At 49.2% G+C, this 14,598-nt stretch overlaps 2 protein-coding genes across 4 annotated transcripts; one reads left to right on the top strand and one right to left on the bottom strand.

Annotated features, from left to right (window-relative positions):
- Positions 1 to 380: 380 nt before the first annotated feature.
- Positions 381 to 10,911, bottom strand: EEF1AKMT3 (EEF1A lysine methyltransferase 3). 3 transcript variants are annotated; one of them, XM_009181094.3, is made up of 3 exons: positions 10,819 to 10,911; positions 9,842 to 9,953; positions 381 to 2,659 (listed from the first exon to the last, which is right to left on the bottom strand). In XM_009181094.3, exons 1-3 carry the CDS (start codon positions 10,876 to 10,878, stop codon positions 2,268 to 2,270), a joined length of 564 nt encoding a protein of 187 aa, XP_009179358.1. In that variant the 5' UTR covers positions 10,879 to 10,911; the 3' UTR covers positions 381 to 2,267. The 3 variants fall into 3 exon arrangements, with proteins under 3 accessions (XP_009179358.1, XP_031506447.1, XP_003906740.1); XM_031650587.1 differs by lacking the exon at positions 10,819 to 10,911 and adding an exon at positions 10,668 to 10,804 and having other exon boundaries at positions 9,897 to 9,953; XM_003906691.3 differs by lacking the exon at positions 10,819 to 10,911 and adding an exon at positions 10,069 to 10,394.
- On the top strand, positions 10,401 to 14,429 carry METTL1 (methyltransferase like 1). The gene is made up of 7 exons (XM_009181095.4): positions 10,401 to 10,548; positions 10,857 to 10,986; positions 11,697 to 11,860; positions 12,957 to 13,141; positions 13,235 to 13,348; positions 13,512 to 13,613; positions 13,761 to 14,429. Exons 1-7 carry the CDS (start codon positions 10,410 to 10,412, stop codon positions 13,914 to 13,916), a joined length of 990 nt encoding a protein of 329 aa, XP_009179359.4. The 5' UTR covers positions 10,401 to 10,409; the 3' UTR covers positions 13,917 to 14,429.
- Positions 14,430 to 14,598: the final 169 nt, after the last annotated feature.

The raw sequence follows: 14,598 nt of genomic DNA, 5'->3' as shown, positions 1-14,598 counted from the left end.
TCGCTCTGTCGCCCAGGCTGGAATGCTAGTGGCCCGATCTTGGCTCACTGCAAGCTCCGCCTCCCGGGTTCACGCCATTCTCCTGCCTCAGCCTCCCGAGTAGCTGGCACTACAGGCGCCCGCCACCACACCCAGCTAACTTTCTGTATTTTTAGTAGAGACGGGGTTTCACCCTGTTAGCCAGGATGGTCTTGCTCCTGACCTCGTGATCCGCCCACCTCGGCCTCCCAAATCCCAGCTCACGCTGGGATTACAGGCGTGAGCCACCGCGCGCAGCCTGAGACTACACATTTCGTATGGGAATTACCCCCCACCTCCCACCCCAGGTAAAATAACAGAAACCAAGAAATAAAGTTGTCACAAAACAACAACACAAGAAATGTGGGTAACATTTTATGTTTATTTTCAATGCGCGTTTATATTCATTATCCATTTATGACTCACAATAAACTTGTGTGGTTGGTGAATGGGTTCTGAAATTTGTCCAAGGTCACCTAGAAAGGCAGGGGTGGAATCCATTGAACAAAGCGAGTAAATATTTATTGAATGAGCACAATATCTGTGTGTGCCAGGAACTATGTTAGGCTTCTGGGGACTAGACATGAGTAAATCACAGCCCTATCCTCCAAGGTAATTTAATGGTGAGAAAATGAAAATCAAAAATGTCAATGCAAGACAAATTAAGGTCCCATAAGACGAACAAACAGTTAAAGGGTCTCAGGGAGAAAGAAATCACATTCAAGCAAGGGGCTCAGGAAAGAGGCAAAGAATAATGAAGATTTTGACAGGTGGCAATAGCCTTTCAGGCAGAGGATTATCATAAAGAGTGAGAAAGAAGTCAGGAAACTTTAGTGTGGTTTTAGAGAACAAAGAGTACTTTTTTTGTAATTTGGCCAGAGGTCCAATACATGTAGCAAAGGAGTAGGAAATGCAATAGGAGGGTAATTTGGGATAACATGGATGCAGACTAAGTACCAAGCAGAGGAGCTTGTTCTTGCTTCTATAGGCAGTGAAAGCTAATCAAGCTAATTTTGGAAGATCCCAAGAGTTTGCAGAATGGACTGAAGGAGAAAGCATGGAGGCAGGGAGTCCAAAGAAGGTGACTATGTGCCTAAGCAGTAAGTAAAGAGAGCCCCAACCAGAAGTACCAATGTGGAAAGAGAAAAGAGGTGAAGGCAAAACACATTAGGAACTGTGTTAGGCTTCAGGGGATTACAGATTAGGAAGGAAGGACTGATGAAGCTAAAGAAAAATCAAAGATGAAAACTTAGTACTGAGTCCAGTGTTCTGCACAGCATGATGTTCTGTGATCAAGGCTCTAACTCTGGAAAGCACGAAGAAACTACAGTCCAAAGGACAGCTCTGCAGCCTCAGCTTCGGAGCTGGGAGGACTTGACTCAGTTAGAGCCATGGTTCCACCAGATTCTATCTCTAAAAAGCAGGAAACAGGTGGTTTGAGGCTTCTTCCTTCTCAGCTCCTGAGCAAAAGCTGAGTTCTTGCACAACAGATTTTTAAGGCTTAATTCTTTCTTAAAAAATAAAAAACAAAAACAAAAAAAAATCCTGGGCTAGCGCAGTGGCCCATACCTGTAATCCCCAGCACTTTGGGAGGCAAGGCAGGTGGATCACTTGAGCCCAGGAGTTTGACACCACCCTGGGCAACATGGCGAAACCCTTCTCTACTGAAAATACAAAAATTAGCTGGTATGATGGCTCATGCTTCTAGTCCCAGCTACTTGGGGAGCTGATGCAGGAAGATCATCTGGGCCTTGAGAGGTTGAGGCTGTAATGAGCTGTGATCATGCATCTGCACTCCAGCCTGGGTGACAGAGTGAGACCCTGTCTCAAACAAAAGAAAAAAAATCCCATAGAATTTTTTTTTAAGTCCATTCTGTATAAACAGCAACAGGAATGGAAGTGATCAGTGACAGTCTCTCTACAACCACTGCTCTCATATCCCATATACCTGCCTTAGCCCCTAAAAATCCTAGACACCTTACCATCCTCCTCCTCTGAGAACAGGAGCCAGGAACCTCCTTGGTGTTCTAACACTAGTGCTGCCAGAGCTCTGGGATTCCTGGTAAGCAGGCCCCTCACTGCACCTGCCCAAGAGTATCTGGGGTAACAAAGAGGGAAGGAAGAAAGTGAGAGAGGCCAGGGAAATCCATCCTTTTTGGTCTTCATGTTTGTGGCTCTGGAAACATGATTTTTGAGATACCCAGTTCCTTCATTAGGGCAAGAGACTGAGAAGAACAGCAGGGGTGATGTCAAGCAGGTCTTGGTTCCCTGTGCCTGGCCCTATAGATGTTGACATTTTCATCCTCATCCCGCTGAGCCAGCTCCAGTTGGAAATGCTGGGGCAGGAGGTGCTGAAAGAAGCTCTCTGTCCCGTGCTCCTCTCTCATCTTGGAGGCCAGATAGATGGTGCCATGGGGCCTGCACAGGTGTTGGAGGGTCCCCAGCAGCAGAGGGAAGGTGGGTTCCAGGTACACGATATCAGCCCCCAGCACCAGGTCATAGTCTCCAGGGAAGACATGATGGTCAATCCCCCAGGACAAGGCACGCACCTGGGCCTGGCCTCCAGCTGGCACATTGGCCTGGACGTTGCCCTGGATCTGTTCTAGGGCCAGGGGTAGGTCAGTGATGGTAACATCCCCCCCTGAGAGAGAGGAAGGAGGAAAAATGCAAGTCAGAGGGACCAACCAAGGGTTCTTGGCTCCTGCCTGGAAGGTCCAGAGACCTCAGAGCATAGAGGACAATGTCTTGACAGCCCGGAGCCCACTCTGGCTTTTAGTTGCTTCAACCTCCATTTCACCCACTGCTATTCTCATTACCCTACATTCTACAACATCAACATTCTCTCTGAGCTAATCTTCAACCTCTCTGGCCAACACACAACAATCAGATGTCAGCAGAAGCCTGGGCAGGACTAAGCTGGAGATGGGTTATGCACCCACCCCCACTGACACAAGCTTGCCTTAAGGGTCTGGAAAACTTCCCAGAAAATGTGACCTCAGCTGAGTCCTAAAGGACAAGTGGGAGTTAGTCAGGTGGAGCTTTCCAAGAAGAGAACAGTGAGTACAAAGGCCTGGGAGTGAGAGAGCATGGCATATTCAAGAAAGGCTGGATCTTAGAGGATATGGAAGGGGGAGAAAAGTGTCAAGACATGAGATAAGGGGAAAGTGATTATGATATGCTAAGGAGATTCAGGTTTGGTACTGAGGGCAATAGGCTTTAAGGGCAGAAACAGGGGTGAAGATGGTCAGATTAGCATCTCAGAAACCTTCATTCATGCAGTACATATAATTTGGAGCACCTACTAAGTGCTGGGTGTATAAGGTGAGCAAGACAATAACACAGCTTTCTTTGTTTCATTCTAGAGGTAGAGACACACTAGGTACTGCATCATAATCATGATGACTATGATAGAAAGAGAAGCAAGAAGTACTAGGAATCCATCCATTCATTCATTCATTTATTCATATTTATTATGTGCCTATATGCCAAGTGCTGAGAACATAATGATGAACCAAGAAGGTAAGAATACCCCCTCACAGAGCTTATGGTCCAGTGGCAAGAAACAGATAACAACAACCAAAATAAATAAAATAAAATACACTGTACATCAGATGATCATATATGCCATGGTGAAGCCCCAAGCAGGGAAAGGGGATAAGAATTGCTTGAGGGATGGGGAGAAATGCAAGTTAGAGTGGACCAACCAAGCGTTCTCAGCTCCTACCTGGAAGGTCCAGAGACCTCAGGGCATAGAGGACAAAGTCTTAGCAACCTGAATGTAATTTTAAATTGAGTGGTCAGACCAGCCTGACCAAAATGGTGAAACCTCGTCTCTACTGAAAATACAAAATATTAGCCAGGTGTGGTGGCGGGCGCCTGTAATCCCAGCTACTCGGGAGGCTGGGGCAGGAGAATCGCTTGAAGCCGGGAGGCAGAGGTTGCAGTGAGCAGGGATCACGCCATTGCACTCCAGCCTGGGCGATAACAGCGAGACTCCATCTCAAAAAAAAAAAAAAAAAGGCCGGGCGCGGTGGCTCAAGCCTGTAATCCCAGCACTTTGGGAGGCCGAGACGGGCGGATCACGAGGTCAGGAGATCGAGACCATCCTGGCTAACACGGCGAAACTCCGTCTCTACTAAAAAATACAAAAAAAACTAGCCGGGCGAGGTGGCGGGCGCCTGTAGTCCCAGCTACTCAGGAGGCTGAGGCAGGAGAATGGCGTAAACCCGGGAGGCGGAGCTTGCAGTGAGCTGAGATCCGGCCACTGAACTCTAGCCTGGGCGACAGAGCGAGACTCCGTCTCCAAAAAAAAAAAAAAAAAAAAAAGAATGGCACGTGCTGGCTGGCATGCTTTAGGAGGAGCACACTGGCTGCTGTGATGAGAAGAGTACAGGAGGGCAAGGTCAGAAGCTAGGAGACCAGTTAGGAGGTGACGGCAACGACCCAGGTAAGAGATGATGATGGTTTAAACCAGGGCAGCAGCAATGGCTAAGAAATGGTCAGATCCTGAATATATTTTGAAGGTAGAGTCAACAGGATTTGCCAACAGATTGGATATGAAATATCAGAGAGAGAGAAAAGCTTGGGATGGGCCAGGCACAGTGGCTCACACCTGTAATCCCTTTGGATTACACTTTGGGAGGCCAATACGGGATGATTGCTTGAGTCCAGGAGTTTGAGACCAGCCTGGGCAACAGGGCAAAACCTCGTCTCTACAAAAAATACAAAAATTAGCTGGGTGTGGTGGTACACGCCTATAGTCCCTGCTACTTGGGAGGCTGAGGTGGGAGGATCGCTTGAGCCTTGGGAGGTTGAAATGTCAGGGCTTTAGTGAGCCATGATTGCACCACTTTCACTCCAGCCTGGGCAACAGAGCGAGACCCTGTTTCAAAAAAAAAAACAGCTCAGGATGGTTTCTGGGTGTTTGGCCTGACCAACTACAAGACCAAATTGCCACTCATTTAGATGAGGAAGGTTGCAGGAGGAGCAATTTGGACAGGAAGATCATGAGTTCATTTTCTGAGCACATTAAGTTTGACATAGACATCTATATCACATCAGACAACCACATGAAGATACTGAGTACGCACTAGGTTATGCAAGCAAGTCTGGAGATAGAAATGGGATGGTCTTAGAGTCATGATCACCAACAGGGCATTTTTTTTCTTTTTTTCCCCGAGACAGAGTCTCACTCTTGTTGCCCAGGCTGGAGTGCAGTGGAACGATCTTGGCTCACTGCCGCCTCCGCCTCCCAGGTTTAAGCGATTCTCCGACCTCAGTCACGCAAGTAGCTGGGATTACAGGTACCTGCCACCACGCCCAGTTAATTTTGTATTTTTAGTAGATGAGGTTTCACCATGTTGGTCAGGCTAGTCTCGAACTCCTGACCTCAGGTGATCCACCCACCTCAGCCTCCCAAAGCGCTGGGATTACAGGCGTGAGCCATCGTGCCCGGCTTCAACAGGACATTTAAAGGCATGAGGTGATGGGCTGCTCAGGAGTGAGGTAAACAAGAAAAGGAGGGGATCAAACGACTGCCCCTGAGCCCTGGGGCACTCACATTTTCAGTTGTGAAGATGAAAAAGAACCAACAAGAGAGCATGGAAAGGGAGTGCCTGCCAGGTAAGCAGAAACCAGAAGTGTGGTCCCCTGGAAACCAAAGGAATTGTTCCAAGGAGGAGGGAGTGTCAGCATCAAATACAAAGTCAACAAAAGTAGGCTGATAACTGACTCCTGCGTTTAACAACCTGGAGTTGGAAATGAAGCTCATGACTTTAACTAGAACAACTGGATTGAAGGGGGCACAGTGGAGTGAAAATCTGATCGTAGTGGTTTAAGGAAAGAATAGGAGGAGAGAAACTAGACACTAAATATTAACTTTTTTGAGGAGTTTTTTTTAAAACGGAGCATAGAAATGGAGTGATAGCTGGAGAGAGATGTAGGATCAAGAGTTTTTTTCTGAAATAGGAGAAATCATATCATATTTATATGCATTTTGTATTCCATATATTGCTACATATGGAATGATCCAAAGAAAAGGAAAAACTGAGAATGCAGGAGAAATGGGAGTGGGTGTTACTGGAACAACGTCTTTGAGTAGGCAGAAAGGTTTGGGGTCTTGTGACAAGTGGGGGTCTTGACCTTAGCTAGCATAGTATGTTCATCCATGGTAACAGGAGAGAAGGCACTGCACACAGATGCAGATGCAGTTACATAAGTAGATGCTGTGATAGGGATATGTGGACATTTTCAGAGAAAACAGAAGCAATCATTAGAGATAGGAAACACCCAGGCACAGTGGCTCACATTTGTAATCCCAGCACTTTGGGAGGCCAAGGCAGGTGGATCACCTGAGGTTAGGAGTTCGTGACCAGCCTGGCCAACATGGTGAAACCCCATCTCTACTAAAAATACAAAAATTAGCCAGGCATGGTGGTGCATGCCTGTAATCCCAGCTACTTGGGAGGCTCAGACAGGAGAAGAGCTTGAACCTGGGAGGCAGAGGTTGCAGTGAACCAAGACTGCACTACTGCACTCTAGCCTGGGCAACAGAGTGAGACTCCATCTCAAAAAATAAAATAAAATAAAAGGATAGGAAGCAAAGTCATCAGGTGTGGGTGAAGATGGCAGAGGAGGCATTTGGAGGTTTGAGGAATAAGAAGGTAAGAAACAGTTGTTCAGGAGAGTGGCAGAAAAAGTGAACAAGAGAATGTACCAGGCTAGCTGGGAAGCACTTAGGACCCAACTAAGGTCAATGGTAACAAAGTTAAAATTAGCCCAGTTAGCATAGTTGTGTATGTACTATGAGGGTCTGAATTAGCCTAGGAGTGGGAGTGCCAAGGATGCCTTCCCTTCGAAGTGATGTTTGAGCTGAGGAAGGAGGGATGCATATGCATTAAGCAAATGGTGAAAAGTTTCAGACAGAAAGTAAGCCTGGGTGAAGTCCCCAAGGAAGGGAACATCAGAGTAGGTTTGAGGAACTGATGGACGGGCAACAGGCAGCCCAAGAAAAACAAGAGAGAAAGAGGCACAGAAAGAAGGAGGCAGTACCTTGGAGGCCATGCCATAGGTGTTGGTTCTATCCTGAAAGCAACATGAAGCCACTGAAAGTTTGGGGCGGGAATACACGATTACAGTTTTATTTTGAAAATATCACTCTGACCACTGGGTGGAAGAGCAGAGGTCTAGGTGAGGACAAGGAGTCAAAGCAGGAAGACCAGTGTGGCTGTTGTAGTAGTCCAGGCAAGTGATCGTGGTGGTTCGGACTGGGGAGCCGTCAGTGGAGATGGAAAAACATGAGAAGATTTAAGAGATTTTTAGGAGATAAATTGAAAATGGACATGTAGGTGAGAAAGAGGGTTGTGTCAAACGTGATTTCTAGGTTTCCCACTGGGGGCACGGTGGTTTGATTCACTGACATAGGGAAGCCTGAGGGAGAAATGGGTTTGGTGAGGGAAGCTCACAAGATCTAGTTGGGTATGTCACACTTTCCCAGAAGAAGCTTGAAGACTCTTGTGAAAATTCAGGCAAGAGATGCCAGTGGCCTGAACTAGAGATGATGAAAAGAGGAGCAGACAACTGGGGAAGTATTAAAAGCATATAACGTGGCTCAGTGCAGTGGCTCACACCTGTAATCCCAACACTTTGGGATGCTGAGGTGGCCAGATCACTTGAGGCCAGGAGTTCATGACCAGCCTGGCCAACATGGCGAAACTCTGTCTCTACTAAAAATACAAAAATTAGTGAGGCATGGTGGCACATGACTATAATCCCAGCTACTCGGGAGGCTGAGGCAGGAGAATCGCTTGAACCAGGAGGCGGATGTTGTGGTGAGCCGAGATCATGCCACTGCATTGCAGCTTGAGTGGCAGAGTGAGACTCTGCCTCAAAAAGAAAAAAAAAAAGAGAGAAAGAGAACATTTAACTCATAGGACTGGATGATTGCTGGAATGTGAGGAGAGAAAGTGAGGGACAAGATGACATCCAGCTTTCTGATTTGACAGCTAAATAGGAGGCAAAGAAGGAGAAGCCAGTCTGGGAGCAAGTGAAGCTAGGTGTTCCCATCCATACCGCATGCCTTTTCTCCCCTTTTTAGCGTAGCTGCCTGCATCCACCCATGCTTCATGCAAAAACTGCTGTTGGCACCCTCCACTGTTTCTGAGCCTGCTGTGTTCACACTGTTCACCTCCTCCTCACCTGACAGAGCTTTCCTTGATGGATTCCCAGGGAGTCAAGTAGACATGGACAGAGCATGTCCACAGGCTCCACGCATACCTCACCAGAGTTCTTGTTATATGACATCGTCCTCTGTCTCCCTCACTAGACCATAAGCTCCTTGGGGAGAGAAAATCTATCTTACTCATTGTTGAATCCCCAATACCTAGCATGATTCTTGGTACATAGGGGACTTGAAATACATTTTGGTTGAATTAATAGAAGAATGAATGCCTGCCTCTGGAAAGATTTCCCTTTTTTTATTTTTGAGACAGAGTTTCGCTCTTGTTGCCCAGGCTAGAGTACAATGGTGCGATCTCAGCTCACTGCAACCTCCACCTCCCGGGTTCAAGCGATTCTCCTGCCTCAGCCGCCAAAGTAGCTGGGATTACAGGCATATGCTATCACACCCGGCTAATTTTGTGTTTTTAGTAGAGACGGGGTTTCACCATGTTGGTCAGGCTGGTCTCAAACTCCTGACCTCAGGTGATCCACCCACCTTGGCCTCCCAAAGTGCTGGGATCATAGGCATGAGCCACTGCACCCAGCTAGACTTCCCTTAATATGACCTAGTTCTGTCCCTATGAACAAATACATGTTAATTTACATTCCTAGAGAGATGACATTGTAAGAATTTTTAAATGAGTGCTTTCAGTTTGAGGTTTTGTCTGCCGATTAGATTATAATTTGTGAAACTGTTTCCTCTGTAGTTTTTGGTTCTTGACAAAAGAGAAGCAAATTTTTCCTTACCTTTTCCTTTTCCAAGTCTGCAGCGCCTAATTCTACCCCCACTTCCTACAAAACACATCCTAACCCTTGGAAACTCATAAGCTTGTTTCTCTTAGCAATAAAAAACTAAGGAATCTGAAACATATTCATAATAAAGTTATAAAGCACTCAAGAAGTTCAATGTCCGCAAGTCTCCCTACAGAGTACCCCCATATGTGCATCTTGACAGAAAACCATCTTCAAAACCAAGGCGCTTTTAAGTGATAGCATTCTCCATAAAATCACAAAGAGCAACACAAGGCTGGGTGTCGTGGCTCACGCCTGTAATCCCAGGTGCTTCTCAAGGCAGTTGGATCACCTGAGGTCAGGAGTTCGAGACCAGCCTGGCCAACATGGTGAAACTCTGTCTTCTACTAAAAATACAAAAATTAGCCGGGTATGGTAGCACAAGCCTGTAATCCCAACTACTTGGGAGGCTGAGGCATGAGAATTGCTTGAACCCGGGAGGTGCGGTTGCAGCGAGTGGGGATAGCGCCACTGCAGTCCAGCCTGGGCGACAGAGTGAGACTCCGTCTCAAAAAAATAAAAACAAAACAAAACAAAAAGCCACACGATAGAAACAACTCCTTCTTATAGGCCTGCCTGAGTTTTATTTCCTGCCCTCCCCAATCACCCACCCTAGGTGCTTTGACAGGCAATTCCCGCTGTCTGGCATACAGAAGTAGGCGCCAAAACAAAAACAAATTTTAAAAAGTTTGTTAAAAAGAAGGGGTTGGACTGGGCCCAAAGTACTCCCCTCTCCCCCAGTGATCCACGAAGTGACCATTTCTCCGCGCCCCTGGGTCCCCACTCTTTCCCGCCACAAAGCCAGCTCACGCACCCTGCAGTGCTGCCAAGATCCCCACGATGCCTGTCCCCGCACCCAGTTCGATCACCTTCTTGCCTCGGAAATCCACATTTTGACTCTCGAAATAATTGCACAGGCTCAGGGCCTACGGGAGAAAAGAGAGAGAAAAAGACAGTCGTGAGGATGGCTCCATATGGGAGAGGCAGAGTCCGGGACCTGGACCTCCCACGGACCCTCACCCGGCGCAGCCCACTCCTCACCGCGTCCCACACGCGCGCCGCCACCCCGAGGCGGGACCCAAAGTTCTGCGTGATGGTCAGCACATGCCCACAGAAACAGAACTGGCTCTTCTCCGAGTAAGAGTCCGCAAAGAGCCCGACCTCCCGTGGGAACACCGATTCCGACTCAGATTCGGGATCTGGGCCGGGGTCCGCCATCTGGCCCCCCAAGGGAGTGCCCGGGCACCACGGCCAGCGCTCAGATCCCGGCTCCGGAGCGGGGTAGAGGTTGGGGGCCGCGAGCCGTCTCGGTGTCCCTGTGGCACGAGCCCCGCCTCCCTGTGTTTGCCCTCCTTCCTCCAGTTCGACTTCCTGGAGGTGGAATGAGGAGCTGCCCCTCCCACCCCGGCCCTGAGCGCACACGCGACAAAACCCACACGGGACCACACGAGTCAGACCCGGCGGACTGGTCGGAAACCGGGAGTGAGGGGGAAGGAGCGAGGACTGATGCTACTGTAGGAGGTGAGGTATCTAGACCCCTTTCACCTGTGGGGTTCACAGGTGCCTGCAACCAGGATGGTAACCCAGACGAGGCAGAAGCAAGCTAAGAGAAAATGCTGGGTCCCTGGGCCTGGCCTCACCCTCCCAGTTGGAGGCTAACGGTGCGGAGGTTCCCTCCAGCACTCGCTCCTTACAGCCCTCCCGACCCAGCCCGGCCCAGCCCAGCCGAATTTGCTCTTGGGTCTTTAAGGGGCGGGAACTGCCCCTAACGCGCATGGCTACGTCATTAACCTGCGCCTCTGGCCTGTGTCTCCACGTGGATTTGGTAGAGAAACCCCGGACTGGGATCATGGCAGCCGAGACTTGGAACGTGGCCGGAGCAGAGGCCCCGCCGCCCCAGAAGCGCTACTACCGGCAACGTGCTCACTCCAACCCCATGGCGGACCACACGCTGCGCTAGTGAGGAGTGGGCAGAGGGACAGACAGGAGGGAGGGATTCTCAAAGCAGCCGGGAGAGCAGTTGTGCTGCGACTGCTGGGAGGATTTGGGATAGACCCGGGAGGATCAGATGGGTGACGTCAGTTTTAGGGGTGGGACCGGGAGATTCGACCGAGAGTGGAGTTGGCGGGTTGGGAGTGGGCGTGGCGTTCGGGCCTAAGACTGGTTAGCGGTGCTAAGTTTGGGAAGAGGAATAAATTGTTACTGAGACTGAAGTGATAGAGGCAGAATGTCGTTTCCATCTTTTGCTTTTGTTTGTTGGATTTAATAAAAAGGCAAACATATACACAATCCTGCCCGCACCTTCCCTTCCCTCCCCGCAGAGCACAAACACAAAGTAGGATCCCAGTGCATTAGGCAGCCAGTCTCGGCATAAGGGGAACTTGTGCCCCAGAAAGGGCAGCTACCCGGCCAGGGTCACATAAACCGCCAGAAGTGGAGTTGAGCAGGTCAGCGTTTATGGGCCTCATGATGGGCCTATGATTCACACTGGGAGTTAAGGGTGGTTTCCATTGTCCTTCTTAGAGGCCACAGGGCCCAGTGTTACAGAATTTTTGAGAAACCCTCCTCCCATTTACCTCCCACCCTCACCCACCCACACACTTTCACAGTACCACTTCTGCAATAGTGTGACCAACCACCTCATGCTTCTTATGTCTTCTTTCCAATAGCCCTGTGAAGCCAGAGGAGATGGACTGGTCTGAGCTATACCCAGAGTTCTTCGCTCCACTCACTCAAAATCAGAGCCACGATGACCCAAAGGATAAGAAAGAAAAGAGAGCTCAGGCCCAAGTGGAGTTTGCAGACATAGGCTGTGGCTATGGTGGCCTGTTAGGTAACACTTCGGCCCTCTCTCTGGGGTGAGAAGAGGCCTAGTAGTTTCTGCTGCCTCAGCGACTTTTGTTGGGGGTCATAATCGGCCTTTCCCCTTTCGTCCAGACACTGGTGACATCAGCATGGAGAGGCTCCACCTTCCCTCTACTCTGGGTCTGTGACCTTTGCCCTGGAGAGTGGAGGGGGCTGCCTCAAATGCTTCTTAAAACCTGGGTTGTCCTTTATGGTGTCAATCCCTACATGAGCCATTTCACCTGCCAGGTACCGGGTCAGTGAGCTGGTCAGCACAAGCATCAGAGATTAGCTATTGTGGCCAGTGATCCTGAACTGTCTTTCTCAGGGATTCTACCATCTCTCCTCCCCTTTGCCCCTCCCTCGCCAGATCTCATTCCTTCTGCCCCACGCTCCTGTTTTTTGGGGTTCCTCTTGTATTGTCTATATTGTCGCACCCATGCATGCCAAGCCACTCCCTATTTTTAGATCTTCCCAAACAGATAACATTCTGATAGAGAGGAAAAGCATGGTACATAGAGGCAGAAAACCTTGGTTTAAGGTCCAGTTCTGCCTGGGCACAGTGGCTCACACCTGTAATCCCAACACTTTGGGAGGCTGAGGCAGGTGAACCACTTGAGGCCAGGAGTTAAAGACCAGCTACCCAGGAGGCTGAGACACAAGAATTGCATGAACTTGAGAGGCAGGGATTGCAGTGAGCTGAGATTGTGCCACTGCACTCCAGCCTGGGTGACAGAGCAAGACTCCATCTCAAATAAATAAGTTCCAGTTCTCAGTTTCCTCATCTTCACAATTTACCACAGAGTGTTATAAGGATGAAATAATACAATGTGTGAAAACACTGTGGAAACTCTATAGCAATGGCAAATATACATGTATTCTCAGCCCTCCCATTCTGGTCCTGGTGACAATTTTCATTTCTCCCCCAGCCTCTTCAGCATAATACTATCCATATATGTATCTCTGTCCTCTCTTGCCATTCTGGACTTTGGTAGTTGCAGATTGAGGCTTCCTTTCCTGTGTTGACCCCTTTGCACTTCCTACAAGTATATGGTTGATGATTCCATTGCTATTTCTGTGTCCAGTGGAACTGTCACCGCTGTTCCCAGATACACTGATTCTGGGTCTAGAGATCCGGGTGAAGGTCTCAGACTATGTACAAGACCGGATTCGGGCCCTACGCGCAGCTCCCGGAGGTGGCTTCCAGAACATCGCCTGTCTCCGCAGCAATGCCATGAAGCACCTTCCTAACTTCTTCTACAAGGGCCAGGTGGGGAGGGGCCCTGGTGGGTTAGGCTGGTAGGCAGGTGGGGGCATGGAGGCCAGGCTCTCACAACCCTGTTGGTGCGTGTCTGTCTCACAGCTGACAAAGATGTTCTTCCTCTTCCCCGACCCACATTTCAAGCGGACAAAGCACAAGTGGCGAATCATCAGTCCCACCCTGCTAGCAGAATATGCCTACGTGCTGAGAGTTGGGGTGAGTTGGGATGGGAGGGAGGATGGGGTGAGTAGCCTATCCAGGGGCCCTTCACTAAGAATTCAGTGGTGGTGCATTTAGGGACTCACACCACCACTCCCATCATCTGGCTGCTAATGATGTTGCATGCAGCCTCCTGTCTAGGGTGATTTTGCCTATGCAGGGGCTGGTATATACCATAACCGATGTGCTGGAGCTACACGACTGGATGTGCACTCATTTCGAAGAGCACCCGCTGTTTGAGCGTGTGCCTCTGGAGGACCTGGTGAGTAGGGAATCTACAGGATGTGGAGGCCCTTTCCAGAGTGGTTCTATATTTGAACTTAGCTCAGTGCCAGGAGGATGGGATGGGTGTCTAAGGGCCAGGGGCAGTCTGAACAGTGGGCACTTATTGGACCCTTCCTTCTCCCAGAGTGAAGACCCCATTGTGGGACATCTAGGCACCTCAACTGAGGAGGGGAAGAAAGTTCTACGTAATGGAGGGAAGAATTTCCCAGCCATCTTCCGAAGAATACAAGATCCCGTCCTCCAGGCAGTGACCCCCCAAACCAGCCTGCCTGGTCACTGACTGCTTACTCTACCTTAGCTGGACCTCGTCTCCCAGGGACTAGAGAAAAGAGCAGGAGTCCTGGGTCTTCCCAGTTGAGACTGCTGGAGCTGAGACACAGTACTCTCTCAAAGAAGGTGGGGAGCTGCCCAGGGCAGAACCCGCTGGTGTTCATGACTACCCCTGGCTCTTCTCACTTTGTCCCTCCACTGCCAACAGAAAACAAAGCAGCTGACTGAGATGGTCAAAGGACTTTGGACCATAGGGAATCTTTGGAAGGCTATGGGGTCTTGCTCTCCCTTCTCCTTGTGAGATCTCTCCTCAGCTAGAATGAGGAATGTAGTCTATCTATACTGCTTGCTAGGCTCAATTACCACTTCTGTTTGCTTTGTGGATCCTGGGATAACATGTATATGTGTATACATGCCCATTCTGCTATTTCTCAGGAAATGGTGGAGTATGTATCATATGCCTTCTACCATCCCCCTGTCCTCTCCCTGCGTAAGACCCGAGCTGGGGAATCTATTCCCTAAATGTTGTCTCTGGAGAGTCCTTGGGAAGGTGTGGGGGTGGAGACCCTCTCCTTTTTCATGTTGACCTTCAATTCAGAACTTCAGATCTGACTGACTGGCACAGAGCCTGACAGGGTTGGAGTAGGGAATGAGGGAGTAAGGAGCAGAGAGGTAACTGTAAGGGATTCTTT

This window comes from Papio anubis, chromosome 9 (genome assembly GCF_008728515.1).
Source record: "Papio anubis isolate 15944 chromosome 9, Panubis1.0, whole genome shotgun sequence".
Classification (NCBI taxonomy): Eukaryota; Metazoa; Chordata; class Mammalia; order Primates; family Cercopithecidae; genus Papio; species Papio anubis.
The sequence above is the reverse complement of the archived record's forward strand: the minus strand, read 5'-3'. Positions and strand labels throughout refer to the sequence as shown.